Source organism: Nanorana parkeri, unplaced genomic scaffold (assembly GCF_000935625.1).
Source record: "Nanorana parkeri isolate BGI_ZX_2015 unplaced genomic scaffold, ASM93562v1 scaffold775, whole genome shotgun sequence".
Lineage (NCBI taxonomy): Eukaryota > Metazoa > Chordata > Amphibia > Anura > Dicroglossidae > Nanorana > Nanorana parkeri.
In genome coordinates, this window is record NW_017307043.1 from 618,741 (window position 1) to 637,336 (window position 18,596).

At 44.2% G+C, this 18,596-nt stretch overlaps 2 protein-coding genes across 2 annotated transcripts in view; one reads left to right on the forward strand and one right to left on the reverse strand.

Moving 5' to 3' along the window:
* The window catches only part of XRCC4 (X-ray repair cross complementing 4), a 288,213-nt gene extending 281,227 nt beyond the window's left edge, over window positions 1-6,986 (reverse strand). The window contains exon 1 of the mRNA XM_018564728.1: window positions 6,933-6,986. The gene's annotated coding sequence lies outside the window, so the exon portion shown is untranslated. The remainder of the gene's footprint in view (window positions 1-6,932) is intronic.
* A 190-nt stretch (window positions 6,987-7,176) lies between these two features.
* TMEM167A (transmembrane protein 167A) overlaps window positions 7,177-18,596 on the forward strand; it is a 32,269-nt gene continuing 20,849 nt past the window's right edge. The window contains exon 1 of the mRNA XM_018564731.1: window positions 7,177-7,268. Coding sequence (XP_018420233.1) covers window positions 7,266-7,268 — 3 coding nt within the window. The 5' untranslated portion in view covers window positions 7,177-7,265. The remainder of the gene's footprint in view (window positions 7,269-18,596) is intronic.

An 18,596-nucleotide genomic window follows, 5' to 3' on the forward strand; every position in this document is an offset into this window, starting at 1 on the left:
TCTTGTTTTTGGAGAAGACTCAACAGCATTAAAAAGAGGGGAAAGGACAATCGTGAATGAACAAATGTTGTAACTGACAGGGCTTGTAAATAAAGTTCAATGCACTTCTTGAAGTTCTCCTAAGGCTGCTGAAAATTAGCTGAAGAATTTCTGTGTAACAGATGGTGTGTCACATATTCCCTCCATCTAGTAACCTATGGTCTGAAAAATGAGCTCCAGTCTGTTATCACAATGTTGTTAACCTGCAAAGAGGTTTTATAGTTGGTTTGTGTGGGAGAGCATTAAGACACACTCACAGTAGTGTTCTCAAGGGCATGCTAAACATCTTTAAACAGCTGTTACCCATCTTTACAACTTGGAGATATTTTACAGCTGCAAAGTCATGGCACGCAGAACTATTGGAAACGTGATTACCCATTATTTCTTTGAATGCAGCTTTCTCTTTAGGTCAACTCCTTCATGGTTAAAAATGTGATAATAACTATGCAATAATAACTGAAAACAGAATATCCTAGCATCCAGAGCATGAATGGATGTGGTTTGTGAACGCCTGGTGTATACATAACTGAAACACCAGATTGTCCCCTCAGAAATTAGCATTTTGCAATTCTACAATGCTAAAAGTTTGGAGTTTAAGTGATTTTTGGCCAACTTACAGTAAGTTATTAAAGATTTGGGATGCCTTAGACCCATTAATTAGGCTTTATACAATTATAAAGCCCAAAGACGGGATCTAAGACACCCCGAAAGCTTATAACTCCACTTCCCATCTAGTTGGCTCAAGAGAAAGTGAGCGGGTATCTTTCCAATCTGAGGGATATCCCCCAAGACAGTTGTTACAAAAACACGTCTCTCCATTGGAAGACTTTGCCTCTATATCTGTTCTGGTGGCAATTTTGGATTTACCTTCACTTTTATTCCCGGTGACATTGTTAACCACTTCCGGGCCGCAATACGTCTATAGACGGCGGCCCGTTAAAGTGGTTAAAACAAGAACACGGCAGCAGCCGTGTTCTTGGTACCGCTTTTAACAGCCAGTGATGGCTGTTAATGTACAACCGATCCGGTGTCTGTACAGCTGGCGGATCGTTTGTACCGTGCGGCGGTGCCCCCCTCCCCCCACCGCGGCCGCCGTTGTCTTCCCCGGGCACCACTGTCCCCGTGCGGCGCCCGGGAGCGGCTCGGCGGGTCTCCCCGCAGTGATCGGAGAGAGATTCAGCGACTCTGAGGCCTTGTTCACACCGAAAGCGTGTGCATTCCAGAGCTGTAGCTGCTGGAACGCACAGCGATCGATGTGAAACTCCCCCCCCCCCGCGTTTTGGGGCGGGAGGGGGTGTGGCGGTGCATTGTATTCAATGGCACCGCTTACACGCCCCGCCCCCCGCAGTGCGATCGAACGCGTGGCAAAACTTTGCCAGCCTTGCGTTCCACTGCAAATGCAAAAAATAGGGCATGCCCTATTTTTCGCGTTTGCAGTTAAATGTAACGCTGGCAAAGTTTTGTAAGTAAGAAAAACCTGACAGTGGTTCTAACCCTCACCACTTTATACAAATCTACAAAATCGTTCTGCCTTTAGTTATAACTTATAGTGGACCTGAACTTAGTGAAGATTTCCAATGTTATACAGAACATGTAGAAATGTTAATTGTGCTTATGCATTGCCCTGAAAATTGTACTTTTGTGTGGAATTCCTTCTTTGACTGCTAGTCACAGTGGATTTGGGGGTGTCACTATGGGGCTGCTCACTGTTTTTCTAGCTGGAGGCTCTGACATGAGGAAGCAAAACCTTGCCTCTACAAAGATGTCCGCCTCCACACAGAGACATAAAGGGTTATTCGCTAAAGAGTCGAAGGATCCAGCCATAGCTTCAGCTGATCCTTTGGCTCACTTTGGTCGCCGGAGCCCTTCGGTTCAGGCGAACCGAAGGGCTGCTGTACGGGCTATTCACAATAGCACAATATTCACAATTCTGCTCACTACCTCAGGCGGTAGTGAGCAGAAAAGTCGGGCGGCATTCGGCTATTCGCTTACTATCGTTCGGCACCTATGAGAATAGGGGCGAACAGGCAGCGAGTGAGCTGCCGGAGATTCGGCTCAGCCGATCCAGATGTTGGATCGGCCGAGTCGAACTCCTTCTGCACTTTGGCTCTGCATATTCGGCTGATCGAAGGCAGCTGATGTACGGCTCACTTCACTTCCGCTGGGTTACTCACTCGGCTGCCTTCGGCAGCTAAGTGAATAACCCCCATAGTGCAGAAGACGGTATAATAGGGCTAAGATCAGCTACAGGGAGAACACTAATCGTTTTTTCTCTGCCTGCTTTTTTTGGGTAAAGCTTCCAGAGTGCAGTTCCTCTTTATTACACAATTAAATACACTGAGTGGCCAGATTATTATGACCACCTGACGTTTGTGGGCAAATTAGCTATAATTTGGTGCTGAAGTTGCCAGAGGGCCAGACCATTATAAATAGGGAAGCAGGTTGTTTACCACGACAGTAGAAGTGATTTTTTTCTGAAGATATGGGTAAACAATGCGATTTAACAGCCTTTGAACGTGGGATGATTGTTGGCGCTCGGAGCCATGGAGCGAGTATCAGCAAAACAGCAGAATTCGTTAAATGTTCAAGAGAGGCTCATTTTTAAAGTGTTTAAAGACTGGACTGTCAGACGAAAATCTGGGTCTGAACGTGCCAATTGTGGCCGTCAGCGACTAGTCAATGTTAGGGCAGAACGGAGAGTGGCAAGACTGATACAAGACAACAGAAGGGAACCAGTGCGGTGTCAGATTCCTCGCATCACCTTTCAACATCTCGCGGCCCAACAAAGTCATCTCGTGGAGTCATCTCGTGGCCCAACGAAGTACTGATGGGGTGGTCATAATAATCTGGCCGCTCAGTGTATATTTTTAAACGCATGCAGCATAAGTGCCTGAATTTGGCCTGGTGTTAGCCTCCTGAAGTTCGTGTACAGCTGGACTCAAGTGTGAGAGAAATAAGCAGCACAAGCCGTCAATCTGGTCATGAGCTGACAAGAAGCATGCTGATAGGAGAGAGCAATTAAACAGACAAATGAGCTCATCACTATGTTGATTCTCCTTTCACTATCCAATAACAAGCTTAGGTGGGTCCAGGATGACCTGGGTTCAGAGGAAGTGGGTTTAATAATACTGGCCATCAAACCAAGGACATCTCGTGGAAGAAAAACGTACTACAGAGGAAATCTCTGGACTGAGGGCTTGTTCACACCATGTCCGGATCATGTCCAGACCAGAACAGTTTGTTCCCAGACCAAAAAAGCATCCCAATGTAACCCTTTAGTATTTCTGGGCTCTGTTCACACCAGCACAGTCTGTTCCGGACCAGATAACAAAAATACTGCTTGTCCCATTTTGTCTGGTCTGGAATGTACTGGAATGCATGGAAACTCATCAAAAACGCATACAAACCCATGCAAACACACTGGAGCGCACCTGTAAGCCCATTTTAAGCTAAAAAGAAAAAGGCAAATGGACAAAATCAGTAAGGGAGATTATGCTTTTTGGCTAGCAAGCGAGAAATGCCATTGAAGCAAGTGAGTAGTCTTTTTAACAATCCTGTTGGCCTCACTGCACAAGGGGAAACGCGTGTTAAGCTGAACACTGGGCACAAAAACCTTCATTTAGAGCAGAAGTATTGGGAAAGTAAAATGTACTCTTCACAATAGTTTGAGCTGATGTGTGATACTGCATCTGTCACATGCTGGCTCTATAGCTCGAGAACTGAGCGATCACAAGCCGTTGATCACTCAGCTCCTGGCTTATCCCTGCAGAGCGGAGATTTGTCAGTCACCGCTCCCCACAGGAATTCTTCCCTCCCCCCTCTCTGTTCCTCCAACATTCATTGGAAGGACAGGGAGGGGAGGGGAAGGGCACAGCTTGCTCTGGGTCTAGAGAGGCAGAGCCATGCTGACACAAATGATGGGGCATTCTTCCTCACACTGACACCAATGATGGGGCATTCTTCCTCACACTGACACCAATGATGGGACATTCTTCCTCACACCGACACCAATGATGGGCCATTCTTCCTCACACTGACACCGATGATGGGGCATTCTTCTCACACCGACTCCAATGATGGGACATTCTTCCTCACACTGACACCGATGATGGGGCATTCTTCTCACACTGACACCAATGATGGGACATTCTTCCTCACACTGACACCGATGATGGGGCATTCTTCCTCACACTGACACCAATGATGGGACATTCTTCCTCACACTGACACCGATGATGGGGCATTCTTCCTCACACTGACACCGATGATGGGGCATTCTTCTCACACTGACACCAATGATGGGACATTCTTCCTCACACTGACACCGATGATGGGGCATTCTTCCTCACACTGACACCAATGATGGGACATTCTTCCTCACACTGACACCGATGATGGGGCATTCTTCCTCACACTGACACCAATGATGGGACATTCTTCCTCACACTGACACCAATGATGGGGCATTCTTCCTCACACTGACACCAATGATGGGGCATTCTTCCTCACACTGACACCAATGATGGGGCATTCTTCCTCACACTGACACCAATGATGGGGCATTCGTCCTCACACTGACGCCAATGAAGGGGCATTCTTCCTCACACTGACGCCAATGAAGGGGCATTCTTCCTCACACTGACACCAATGAAGGGGCAGTCCTTCTGTCAATGACGTTGGAACATTTTTCCTCCTATTATCACATTGTTGCTTTCTCCCACAGATGCCAATTATTGGGCATTCTTCCTCCCAAACCCACCAGAGCTGAGGCATTGTTCCTCTTGTTGACCACTGATGTTGCAGCATTTATCAATGATGTTGGGGCATTTTTTTTTCTCCCCACTAATGCTGGGGCACATTTTGCTCCTACACACTACCCACACTGGCGCATTTTCTTTCTCCAACTGACCACTGGCACTGGAGCATTGTTTTCCTTTCACTGACCACTGGCACATTTTTTTCCTTCCACTGACCACTGGCACAATTTTTTCCTTCCACTGACCACTGGAGCTTTTTTTTTTTCTTTCCACGGACAAATTTTTTTCATCTCACTTACCAGCAATGTAGGGGCCACTATTTTTATTATCCTGAGCACTTCCCTGTGTAAGCTGTGCTGCAACTTACTAACTCCTGCCTCCCGCAAACACCGTATGCTGTGCTGTACACAACAAACCATTTTATACATGGCATTGTGATGGTCGCTGCATTGTGCTCACTATGTTGTACATTACCTACTCCTGAAATGAGCTTCAAGAACTTTAAGAAGGGTTTTTGGTTTTTTTAGCAGAGTAGACATCATATGTCTCGTCTGTAATAAAAAGCCTGCCAGAGTTTTTGTTTTCATTTAAAGACACTGTCACCAGGGCTATTTCAACAAAACTATTTCCATATGATTATAGGTGCATTTGTAGTATGTTATGCAGGTTATTACCTGTAAAAGCCTCCCTTGTGTAGACATCCAAAAGCCCTTGAGACAGTTGTTGGGGGTCACCATCTCGGATGTGATGTCAACAGCTGCAGCCAACTCAGGGATGTCACTCAAGAGACTCTTTCTAGCAGAGATAGCCAAACTACAGCCCTCCAGCTGTGGTGAGACTACAAATCCCATCAAGCATCTGCCTCTGAGAGTCATGCCTGCGGCTGTCAAGAGTCTTGCAATGTCTCTTGGGACTTGTAGTGCCTCAAAAGCTGGCTAGTTTTCTCCTTTGCAATGAATGGGCACCACTAAAAACAATGGGATTCTTCTTGTTGAGGTTTGTCACTGTTCAGGAAACAGGAAATTAAAGTAGAACTCTAGAGAAACAATTCTTAACCCTTGCAGTGAGGCTACCCTCGCCCTGACCCCTACACTGCAAGGGTTGAGTGCTCATTTTTGTCTAGGTTCAAAAAAACAAAACAGTTATATTCACCCTCCCCCTCCGCTGCAGCAGTCTAGGAATCCTCGAGTCATCATGTTCTATGCACAGCATATAGGACATGAGAACACCAAGGAATATATGATTTCTGCAGCGGGGCAGGAGACAGGCTGGAGGAAGTGCTGTCACAGCAGGCCAGTTCCGATGATAGGTGCGTGTAACTTCCTTTATTTTAACCTAGACACAAACAAGCAGTTAACCCTTGCAGTGCAGAGGTCAGTGCAGGAGTAGCCCCACTGCAAGGGTTAAAAGAAAACTTTTTATCCCATAGTTCTCTGTAGGGTCACGGGAGGAAACATACTAACCTCCCTGGTGATCCAAAGCTCAGCTATTGCCCGCTATATACTGAGAGCGCTGCAGCCGACATGGTTCCCGACAATACTGTCCGCATCCACCCTGCTGGCTGAATGACAGCGGGCTCTTCCTATCTAGAGGCAGAGCCAGCTGTGCCCGCCCACTCCCCTGTCCGTTCCTACAGTCAGCTGCCCTAGAAGACTATCGGGAAGTTAGCGAGCGGTATGTGTTTGCTCACTTCCCAATCTATTGAGCCGACGTGTGACAGCTTCTTTGTCACAGGTCGGCTAGAACTATGAGGATGAGTAGGAATCACTCACCTCATAGTTCTCCTTTAAAGATTTCTTTCCACCGGAGTTGTTCTTTAAAAGATCAGTAACACAAAGCATTAAAGAGAGTCAGCATGACAGCCAGGGAACTCGCATTTTCAGAAGGAGAAGTCAGCCATGATAAGATTTCTTTAATCTAAAAAAGATAAAAATAATGATTTGTATAAAAGGAAACATTCACTTCAGGCAGTCTGTGGTCTCTGGAGGACTGTGCTCACTGAATTACAAGTCGGCACAAGTGTATACTCTCAGCGGTACAATGCGTGCAGAGGACGGCTGAAGAGCCATTTATAACCCTGCACACATCTCCATACCCGGACACACTACTATCATCCGCCAAACGGAACTCTCCTACCTCACCGATCAACGTAACTTCTCTCTTCCGCCTCTACATAGGGGCAGTTAGAGCAGCGCGGTCTCCTCCCGGCCAATAGAAATTCTAGCTCAGTGACGTCACCTCACATAACAACCGTGAGCAGAGTGAGAGTGTTACAAAGTGTCTACGTCTTGCACGAGCTGCTATCTGCCAGAGCGACTTCCGGGCTACAGAAAGATGGCCGCCGCGCCAAACACGGAGACACGGGACGTTTGAAAGCAAAGAGCAATTCTCCAATACGGAGAAGCGGAGGTGACGTCACAGCAGCGACACCCCTGGAAGTGTGATGTGGCTGAGTGAATATCTAGAACCATGGTGAGTTTTTGCAGTTATTTGGTTTTGTGGATGTGTTATGATGAGGCTGTGTGTCCTCGTTGTATGTCTGGGGCTGCCTACACATGAGGGTTATTTCACTTTGTCTATGTATATATAATTATGAACTATATATATTAGTACATATCTATAGTACATAATTATTCAGATATGCACAGCTGATTAGCACATTATGGTAGACTTGCCTAGCAAAGCAATCCCTTCCAGATCTGCAATCTTAGTGTTTCATTGGTGCTTCCACCCTGCTTTTCTTCTGGGTTCTACATCTTCATCGGTTGAGCTGGGATGATGCAACTGCAACACATGCACGCGCTAGTTACTTTGTTCTGAAATGGAACTGTACCGATATTGTACACTGAGCTTTGCATAGGTGAAAGAAGAAAAAAAAAAATGGTGACAGTCAGGTGGAAGCATTTATGACAGAAGAGGCATACAGAGTCTCATATTAAATTTAAAAAAAACCTGCTGGTCAGCATGGAGCCGGCTTCCCGGGCTGTCAGGAAGCTGGGCGCTGTGTAATGACTCGGGAAGCTGGACGATCAGGAAGCCAGGCGGCGAGTCATTACCTGCCCCCCAGCTTCCTGATTGCCCAGAAAGCTGGCTCCATGCTTCCTCATCATCTGGTGATGAGGGAGCATAGTGACGGCTTCCCGGCTAATCGGTAAGCTAGGCGGTGAGTCATTACATGACGCCCGGTCTACCGGCTAATCAGTAATCCGGGTGGTGAGTCATTACGCGGCGCCCAGCTTCCTTAATAGTACTTCTGGTATCAGTATTCAGTAGGGATGTCCCGATACCACTTTTTCAGGACCAAGTACAAGTATTTCCCCTCATGTACTTGCCGATACCAATTACCGATATTTTTTCTTAAAGGGACAGGTGACTTTAAATTATCCATAGTACAACTACATGTTATTTACTATGGATCATGATTTAACCTATTCATGTTAGCAGGGGAGAATTGTAAATCTATTGCTGTAGTGGAGGTGTGTGCTGTATATATGTACTACATATACATTACACACGTCCAGTACACTATAGTAATAGATTTACAGCCAGCCCAGTCCCAGCTTCCCTCACTCACAGTTTCACTCCGTTCCCTGTTGCCTCACAAAGTGCCTCTTGTAGTTGGCGCTGCAGGATCGCTGCATCGCGTCTTGGTGCTCAGCTTGTGGGAGCTCCTCACAATTCTGCCCTGCTAACATGAATAGGTTAAATCGTGATCCATAGTACATATACAGCACATACGTCCAGTACACTGCAGTAATAGAGTTACAATTATCCCCTGCTAGCATGAATAGGTTAAAGCATGATTCATAGTACATAATAGTACATAACATGTAGTTGTACTACGGATCATTTAACCCATTCATGTTAGTAGGGGATCATTGTAAATCTATTACTGCAGTGAATTGGGAATGTGTACTGTACATGTACTATAGAATGCACTGCAGCAATAGATATACAATTCTGCACTGCTAACATGAATGGGTTAAATGATCCGTAGTACAACTACATATTATGTACTACGGATCATTTAACCCATTCATATTACCAGGGGATAATTGCAGGGGTGTGGAAATGTTTTAACCCCTTCATGACTGAGGCCCTTTTTTCATTTTTTTGCACCCATGTTATATTCCACATTTTAGGCCTGAAAATGACGTAAAACCCCCCAACATTATATATTTTCTGAATGCCAAGACCCTATAGAATAAAATGGTGGTAGTTGAAAATTTTTATGTTGCGCAATATTAGCGCAACTCCTTATTAATCCCCAGAATTTAGTGACAAATTTATTAAAGGCCCCAAAACACAACAAACTACCCATTTTTTTAATGAAATATAGTCAGATGACTGGGCTGACCAACGAGTGCTTGAATTTTGAGAGCGAAATTCAGATTACAATGGCACAGGCACAGATAGTACACCCATACTGGCGGATGGGAAGGCCCGTTCTCTGAAAGGTAAGTATAGCGGGAGGGGGGGTGGTGTCTGGACCAGATTTGTGCGGGTAATTCCAGTTTTCCAAATTACTTAATTACCGTTTGGGGCGGGTGCAGACTTGGGCGAGGCCGTGTGCGGTTGCCTCGCGGCCTCATTGATTTCAATGGGGTTACATCTGCGTGGTAATCTGTGAATGTTTTCAATCGCGATTATGTGCGATTGCATGGGCGTTATTGCAGCGGGAAACTGCGCAATCTGCCTTGTGCGACTGGGGTGCCATTAGACAATAATGGCACTGCCAGCGTGATCGGCGGTAGTGTGCGTTTCTGTGACCGCCCGGCCATCCACACAGTTTTGTGCACGATTGCCGTGTGGTGTACTGCTGTGTGTACTCTATATGTATTTTATATAGAGTACACACTGCTAATACATTGGAGACCATAGATTTACGATTATCCTCTACTTAATAGCCTCCCCTCGACCTCACTCACTGTGCGGGACTCGGGAGAGCAGCGACGGGTCAGCGCTGGTCCGGTGGGAGGAGCTCCAGGTGGGGTCCTAATTTAGCTGGCCCAGAGGTGCCGGAAAAAAAAAGAATCATAGCGCAAGCTTCGGCGCTTTGTATCGGGGCATTTTGACGCGTACTTGTCAAAATGCCCTGTATCGGTCCCCATACCGAAGCTAGTACCGGTATCGGGACATCCCTAGTATTCGGTATTGGTGAGTACCGGGAAAAAAAATATCGGTACTTGTATTCAATACCAAAAAACCGGTAACTGTGCATCCCTACAGAAAACACAGAGGGTCACTCTCTCGGCACAATGGCCATTCATAGAACACCTACAGGGCTATTCAGAGAAGGGTGAAGAGTTTGGAGGAGGCACGAGAAGTGAACAATCTAGGACAACATAGCTGAACTGGAAAGTGAGCTGAATTGGAGAATTTTTCCAAATCAACTATGTTGTCCTAGATTGTTCACTTCTCCTGTCTTCTCCAAACTCTTCACCCTTTAGTGAATAACCCTGCTAGTATCTTTAACAAATTAATACAAAGTGTCCTGTGATTGGACTAGGGGCGGTGCCGTCACAACTTCTACTAAGTGACTAAAGTCTGTTCACTTTCGAAATTGAATGTTCATTTCAGTAAATAAAGGGAGGATTTGGCACTTTGACTAGCCAGTGCTGTGATAGCGGCTCGGAGTGGAGGAGCGAATGGCAAGCAAGGGCTGGTTTTAAAGTAAACCTGTCGCTTGTACCTGCATCGGGAAAGTGCAGGTTAAATTTAAAGTAAACATCCAGCAAATCGTAAATACTAGGGATGCACCAAAATGAAAATTTTAGACCGAAACCGAAAATAGAAATTGTTGTCAGGCCAAAACCAAATTTTTTTTCCCAACCTTTTAAAAATGTTTTTAATTATTTTGTAATTATTTTCTTTTTATCTATTTAGTTTTACTGTTAGGTACTTTAGGGAAATATCAGGGGTCTAAACAGAGTGATTGCTTGTATCTCACTCTCCATCGTGACTCACTTCTCTTCTCCCCGCTCGGTGCCAGTAGCTGGATCCTCTGTGTCCCTTCGGATCCCCACTTCCTCTGATGACACAGGCAGGAGAGAGCCGCGTGGATTGGAGGGGGCACAGACCGGCGCCCGGGGATGCACTGCATTTTTGGCTGCATTTTCGGCCATTATGGTACTATCTGCATGTTGCCCATAGTACCATTTTCGTACGAAATTTCGGGGCATCCCTAGTAAATACAACTGAATATGGTTAGTATCAGCTTTAGTTACAGTGTGATGAGCTGACATTTGGCACCTCTAGAGCCAAAGTGCAGAATATTAAACATATCTAAGCAACTTACTAAACATCCTCATATCCAGTAATGTTTTATCATTTATCTATTGCTGCAATGCTTCAAACACAGCCGGGGATTAGGGACAGTAACATTTAACTCAAGACAAAGCAATGATAAAGGAATTCAGCATTTTTTTTCTTGCAAGCCATTTATTATATTTTCCACATACTGTATACAGATTCTGAAGTGTCATTCTGCTGACATCTACAACAACCCTGATATGTTCTGTATACTATAAGGCCTCAGTTACATCTGCACATTTTAGGTGTGGTGTATTGTATGTGCATTCCATACAGGGGCCATGGGGAACAAAAGTAGCCCCCCTCCAGAAGGAAGGACTATGTCAGCACCAATTCAGAGATGATTTGAGGATCTACAGCCGAGTGATACACAAATAAGATACATTTTTGGTAATAGTTGAGGTACTTGAATGTATCTTTAAGGTTTAACTCCTGAGCACTGGCGGAACTACCAGGGTCGCAACGGTCGCAATTGCGACCGGGCCCTGGCGTTCCGCCTGTTGGGGGGGGCCCAAAAGCTTCCTCATGCCCCCCCCTCCAGATAGCGCCGCTCCATCCTCCGCTGCTCTTCATGTATGAGCGGCTGTGTGGGATAGAGAGGCGCCTCTGTGTGTAACTTGTCTGCCTGGCGGGGCCGCTACCGACACAGCAGGCGCCGCCAGGCAGCACATTCTTCAGCTGGGACTGGGAGAGGAGGGACCCTCTTACTGAGTTTAGTGTCCCTACCTTCCAACTGCCGATTTTGATGGATAGTTTGGTCTGTTAAAGCAAGTTGGAAAATAACAGAATTACCGGCCTGATCACCAGGTGAAAATAAAGCCTAAAGGTGGCCATACACTGTACAACCATCGCAAGACCTTAGTCTTGCGATGGTTGTAAAGGGATTAAAAAAACGTACGATCTGCCCATCTTGGACGGGCAGATCGCACTCTCGATCATCGCAAGCCACGCCCCCTGAGGGGCGGGCTTGCGATGACTGTAATGAGGGGCGGGCTTACGCTGACTGCAAACGGGCAGTGTGCGGCAGTTGTCGAACCAGCAGGCCATCAACTCGCCGAGAATCGTACGATTCCCGGCGGGTTTTCAAACATGCTGGTTCGATGGAAGACGTGCGACCGTACAGTAGAAACGGTCGCATGCCTTCCATACACTGCACGATTCTCGTACGATCGCGGGATTTCCCGCGATTCTCGTACAAGAATCGTGCAGTGTATGGGCACCTTTTAGAAAGAAAACTAATGTAGCTACCACATGAAAGGATCAGTAAGCGGCAGTATATGACATAGGCTTTAACAACCAGTCTTTGCTATTCTAAAAACTTGACATATAAAATCAGCTCTATATCTAAAATCTTAACAGATCAAAAGCACAGTTTTTATTTATTTATTGATTCTGTTAGCATCCTGTCAAAAGAGATGAATGATATAGTGTAGCTAGTGATATAAATAAAATGACTGCATATGACAGCCATATATGTAGTCTATCCTGTATTTTACTTTTTTTACATAGCTACACTCATTTATATATACAATAAACAGTGCTTTATATTAACGTTACAACGCAATGCAATTTAAAAATTACACACTGAGATTGACAGGAAATGCAGCCTACTTCCAGAATAGTTCCATTTTTCATCCAGGTATTGCTGTACTGCACAATTTTCTCTAATCCGGAGATCCTGGAACTCGCCTGCTGGTATATCTCCAACTATAGAAACCTAATATTAAAAGAGATTATTGGTTTAAACCTGCCTTGAAATGGAATGTACCGTATTTTTTGCTCCATAAGACGCACTTTTTTCCCCCTAAAGGGGGGGGCAAAAATGTATGTACGCTTTATGGAGCGAATCCCTATCGCCCGGGACATGCAGTTTCGGGCGCCGTCAAGTAGTTTTTATTGACATTCAGCTCTTCTCCGGACAAGCAGAGCTAAATGTACAGCGTGGGGTTGCCGCTCGTTTAATACAAGTGATCTAATCAGATCACTTGTATTAAATCGAGCAGTGGCGGCGATCATGTCCGGAGCCCCCCCACGCTGTGGTTTTCGGGGGTCCCCTATTGCTCTGGGGGACCCGTGACCACCATTCCTCTGGGGGACCCGTGACCACGGCATAGGAGCTCACCATAGAGCCCGTAGAGCAGACGAAGAACGTCCATTCTTCGTCTGCTCTGTGTGGTCACTGAGACAGGTGACGCTTTGATCACAGCGCCACCTGTCTCAGCTGTCACTAACTGCAGCTGCCTCCTATGCTCCGGTGCACCTTATGGAGCGCAAAATACGGTAATTGGTGGTGCGGTTAACTGAGAGAGAGGCAGTTGCACAGTATAGGCTTCTGGAAGTATACCACCCCTTGCTCCTCGCCTAATAATCCTGTGCTGCTTCTGTTGGGTGTTCTACAAAACTCACATGAAGGTAAGTGAGCATTCTGACTTTAGCACAGCTGCTGCGTTTATGGATTAGTATTAGAAACTTACTAAATGCTGTCTTGTGTTGCTTTATTTTTTTATTCAAAACTGGCATGTTACACCCCCTTTATTACTAGGACAGTTTTCAGGACTGAATTGAGAATTCCTCAATCACGCAACACTGTAAAAAAATTAATTTCATATCATTTTTGGGGACAACTACAGCTTTCTTTTGGTGGTATTTAACCCCTTCATGACTGAGGCCCTTTTTTCAATTTTTGCACCCATGTTATATTCCACATTTTAGGCCTGAAAATGACGTAAAACCCCCCAACATTATATATTTTCTGAATGCCAAGACCCTATAGAATAAAATGGTGGTAGTTGAAAATTTTTATGTTGCGCAATATTAGCGCAACTCCTTATTAAACCCCAATTGATTTTTTTACTATATAAAGTAAAAAAACGTTGAAAAAAGTCTGTTTCTCTTACTTTCATTTATAAATCATGGCAAATAGAATTGTCAGGATAGTATGAAAACCCCTGACATGACCCTTTTTTGGAATTAGACACTCCAAGATGATCAGATTTTTTTTTTTTTTTTGCCACCATTTTTTGGAAATGAGGAAACATGCCGTGATTGAGGGGGTTAAAACTCCCCCTCTATCCCGAGGGGAGCTCGGTAATACTGCACAAGGTACAATAAATGTACAGGTCATAGGCGGAGGAGGGTGTAAAGGGGATAATGTACAGTTTACATACAGTGGGAGGATGCAGATAAAGGGGCTAATGTATAGATGTGCAAGATAAGGGATCTAACATAAGCAGGAGAGGAGGGGTTAAAAGACTTAACATTATTTGAAACTTTTTTTTTTTTTTTTGCTGCTACTGCAGCTTGTTTTTGCTAGTAAGTAATACATGGATGACCCATCTATTCATTACTCACTTTACTCTCCTCCCGTAGGGCTGCAGGTAACGATTATTTCCATAATCGATTAGTTGAAGAAATTAACGGGCAACTAATCGATTGGTTGCATTAAAAAAAACTCTACCTCTCTGATAATGAGAATAGTTGCCAACTATTCTCATAATCGATTAGTTGTTGCAACCCTTCTCTGCCTCTAATGTAAGAGGAAGGGGAGGCCTTGGCAATGTAAATATTGCCATGTGATTGCTGTGATAACAGGACACATCCAGTCCGATCGGTTTTGTATCTAAAGCCGCGGCTCTCCGCTGTCTAATGACAGAGAGCAGCGGCCGCGCGCACACAGGTGTTCACAGGAGGACATACAGGTACATCCTCCCAGGAAAATGGGGCAGCGGATCGGCCACATGCATATAGTGGCCAGTCGACAGGTGGTTAAAAAGTAAGGGTGTGAATTTCCAGCTTGCAGACAAAAGCGAAGGACTATCAATCTAAAATCTGGCTAAACGCTCAGTACAGTAGGTGAGCGAGATGTCATTTTCAGTGGTTGCTTGGTAAGGAATGGTTTGGGCGGACATGGGGAAAAGTAGGCTCCCAGTTGATCATTTGATTAATCATCATGCATCAGTCTTGTTAAAATAATGCCAAGGCATTTGATCCAGATTAAATTAAAATGACCTATAAGAAAAAGTCATTTTGGGATAATGAGGGTTCCATCTGTTTTTAAGGCCATGGCATACCATTGGTAGAATGGCCGTTGCTATGTCAAGCATCTGGTGCCATCCATGCTGTTTAAGAGCTTGCATCTTTCTGCTTTCATCACCTCTTATTAGGGCAGTATATCATTATTATTTATGAGCTTTTTTTCTAAAGTTTGGTTCTTGGTATTTTCTTAGACTATTATGTTTTGGATTTATAGTATGGGGGCGGTCAAGGCTGAGATCAGAGAATACTTTTGCACAAAGTCATTACTTTCATGGAGGCAGAACAGTTTTACCAAATGGACAATAACATAAGGTTTTATTACTTGCATGCATGTTTACCTTTTTATTAGTATTTGGGATGTCATGAAAGCAGGAAGAAAAGGAAGGATGAGGGGGCAGAAATTGCAAATGTGAAATATTTGCCAGATGTCAATATAAGGACTGTTCGCTAACCCCGGGTCAGCCATCGTGCACTCACTTTGTGTTCAGATTGGCGTTGATTGATGGATTTTCTGTATTTTACGTTCTCTGCCTAGAAACATTCATTTTTAAATATGGGTATTTTTGATAAACAGCTCAATACAGTTTTAAACATCAACAAAATCAGTACAGAGTTATGCAAATTAATATAGACTAAGTGATGTTTGTGGCCTTGGGTTTTTTTGGGGGGTTTTTTCAACGCTTACGGACATATTACCTAACTAATTTCTGGTGTGGTTCTTCCGAACGGCGGCATAGCACTTTATTGTTCAAATGTATTTTCTCTAGCATATATCCAGAACCCCCTCACTCCTCAGACCTTGTATACCATAACCTTGGTTCTTGCTAAAACCAATATTTTTATTGAAAGGATCCAACCAGATGAGGTCACATGGAACCACAAACGTTTCCTGCTGTCAAGTGACAAAATGCTAAAATTCAGGTTGGCAATGATTTGAACGTGGTTCTGGTCAGTTCCCATACCATTTTTTATTTTTTTGTCATCGCTGGAAACCAGGAAACTATGTGGTTGAATGGTGATTGAAAGACTCCATATTGTCACAGAATTGACTAGTTTGTCCAGCGTTCCATTAGTAGGAATATTTATCCGATGGGACCGACCCTTTAATTCCACAAAATGGGTTCACTTTTTAAAAATCAGAAAGTCTGTAGTATGCACTGAGAGGATTTTAGTGGATATTTTTTCATATTATTACTTTACTGCCTCAGTAGGTTTTTAGGCTGCAGCAGAAGATCTGCTGATATTCTTAAAAAATATTGCCTAGTGGGAGATTTCTGCATAAGCACATACATGTTAGTGAGTTGTGTAAGATATTACAGGACTGGCATATCTTGAAATATGGTTGAATATCTCATAATATGTTTTCATAATACTTTATATAAAAAAAAAAAATCCCAACCGGCACTATGGGAACAATTCATAATGGACACCGCAGATAAGCAGACTCAGGAATTCAATTCAGAGTTCTTGCCAATAGAATTCCCAGTGATCGAGGAAACCATCATTACACCTAGAAGCTTGCATGTAGAGCTGCAGCTAACGATTATTTTCAAAATCGATTAGTTAGCCGATTATTAAGTTCGATTAATCGGATAAAAAATAAAATACATTTTAAAAAATGGCTCCAGTGATGGGACTTCTAGTTTGTAGTATGAAAAATGTGCCCATAGCGACCAATCAAATTCCAACTGTCATTTCTATAATCCAGGCCTAAAAATTAAACGGGCTGTATGCTATGGGCAAAAGAAAATGTCCTCTAGCACAGTTTGCAAACATCAGCCCCCGTTAGTGTCTTGCCTGTATGGAGCTATCTCTGCTTCTAGAAGTTGTCAAGTGGCAGCATTCAACATTGTATGAAAGCTTTGACTTTGCCATGGGCAGGTTCTCTTTTACCATTTCCTAATATATTCTGGCTCTTTGGATTATAACTCTCTTTATCCAGGGTCACTGCTTGGATATGGCCATAACTCTGCCATCTCTGCTGCTTAGCACTCTGTGATACTTGCCCATTCACAAAGTGCCTTTTTCTCAAAGATTGCAAGATGTTCTGTGACTGGTGGAGGAGGCGAGAGTGGGAATGGGATATCATCTGTACTTCCCAAAAAACAGAAACATAATGTGACAAATAAAAGGTATTTTGTGAATGGGCAAATAGCAAGGTGATGCTACTGGAGCACTTCACTACTTGAGTTACATCTTTAACCACTTGCTGACCTGGGTGTTTATACCCCCCTTCCTGACCAGGCCATTTTTCAGTGTTCAGCGCTGCAGTACTTTGACTGACATTTATTTTGTCATGCAACGCTGTACTGAAATTAATTTTTTACAATTTTTTGGGGACAGAGGAGAGCTTTCTTTTGGTGGTATTTAATCACCACTATGGATTTTTTTTTCTACTGTATAATAAAAAAAGTACAGACATTTTTGAAAAAAAAACCTGTTCTCCCTACGTTATGTTATAAAACACTTATTATTACCCAATTTTTTGGTAAAATATAAAAGACGGGGTCACGTCCGGTAAATAGACACCAAACATGTCAAGCTTTAAAATTGCGCGCACCCGTTAAATCGCAAAAAACTACCATACTCAAAATTGACCATAGCCGACGCTTTAAAAGCTTTTACCGCTCATCAGTTTAGTGTTATAAGTGATTGATGACCCTAGAATTATTGCTCTCATTCCGACGTTCGTGGCGATATGTAACATGTGCGGCGCAATGGATGTAATCTGCGTTTTCACACATAGGCGGGCTTGACACATGTTTGAGTGGGGGACTTTAATTATTTTTTTTATTGCTTTTGATATGTGATTTTTTTAAACCTTTTTTTTTTTTTTTCCCACTGAACTTTATTGCTATCACATAGGGAGCAAACAAGCTCCCTATGTGATAGCCAATTTGCAGTGACAGGTCCTCTTTATGGAGACATCAGGGGTCTCTAAGACCCCTAATGTCACCTAGGGACCCCCAGAGAAGCTGATGAAGCAGAGACCTGACACGGAGAGTGACACTGAATACAGGAAGTGATGTAATACACATCACTGCCTACATTCAGGAGAGGAGATCAAACGGAGCTCGAGTACTGAGCTCCGTTTGATCTCCGGCCGCAGAGCTGCTGTGCTGGCGGGTACGAGCGGGACGGGATAGGACGTCTAAAGACGCCCACCCGCCCTCATGAAGCTGCTGACAGCAGGTAGTTAAAAAAAAAAAAAAATAAGTCAAGGCAAAGAACTTTTTTTTCTTGAAGACATTTCACTGGTCATCCAATCCATCCATACTTGAGTTGCGCAGTCCCTGGAAGCCAAGTGTTGTGTGTAGGAGCCATTATACTGAGTGATCACAAACCGCTAATCTCTCAGTTCGCAATCTTCTCCCTGCTGAAAGCGATGACTGTCAGTCCCCTCTCTGTTTCTCTAGCACTGATTGAAGGGACAGACAGGAGGAGGGGGGGGGG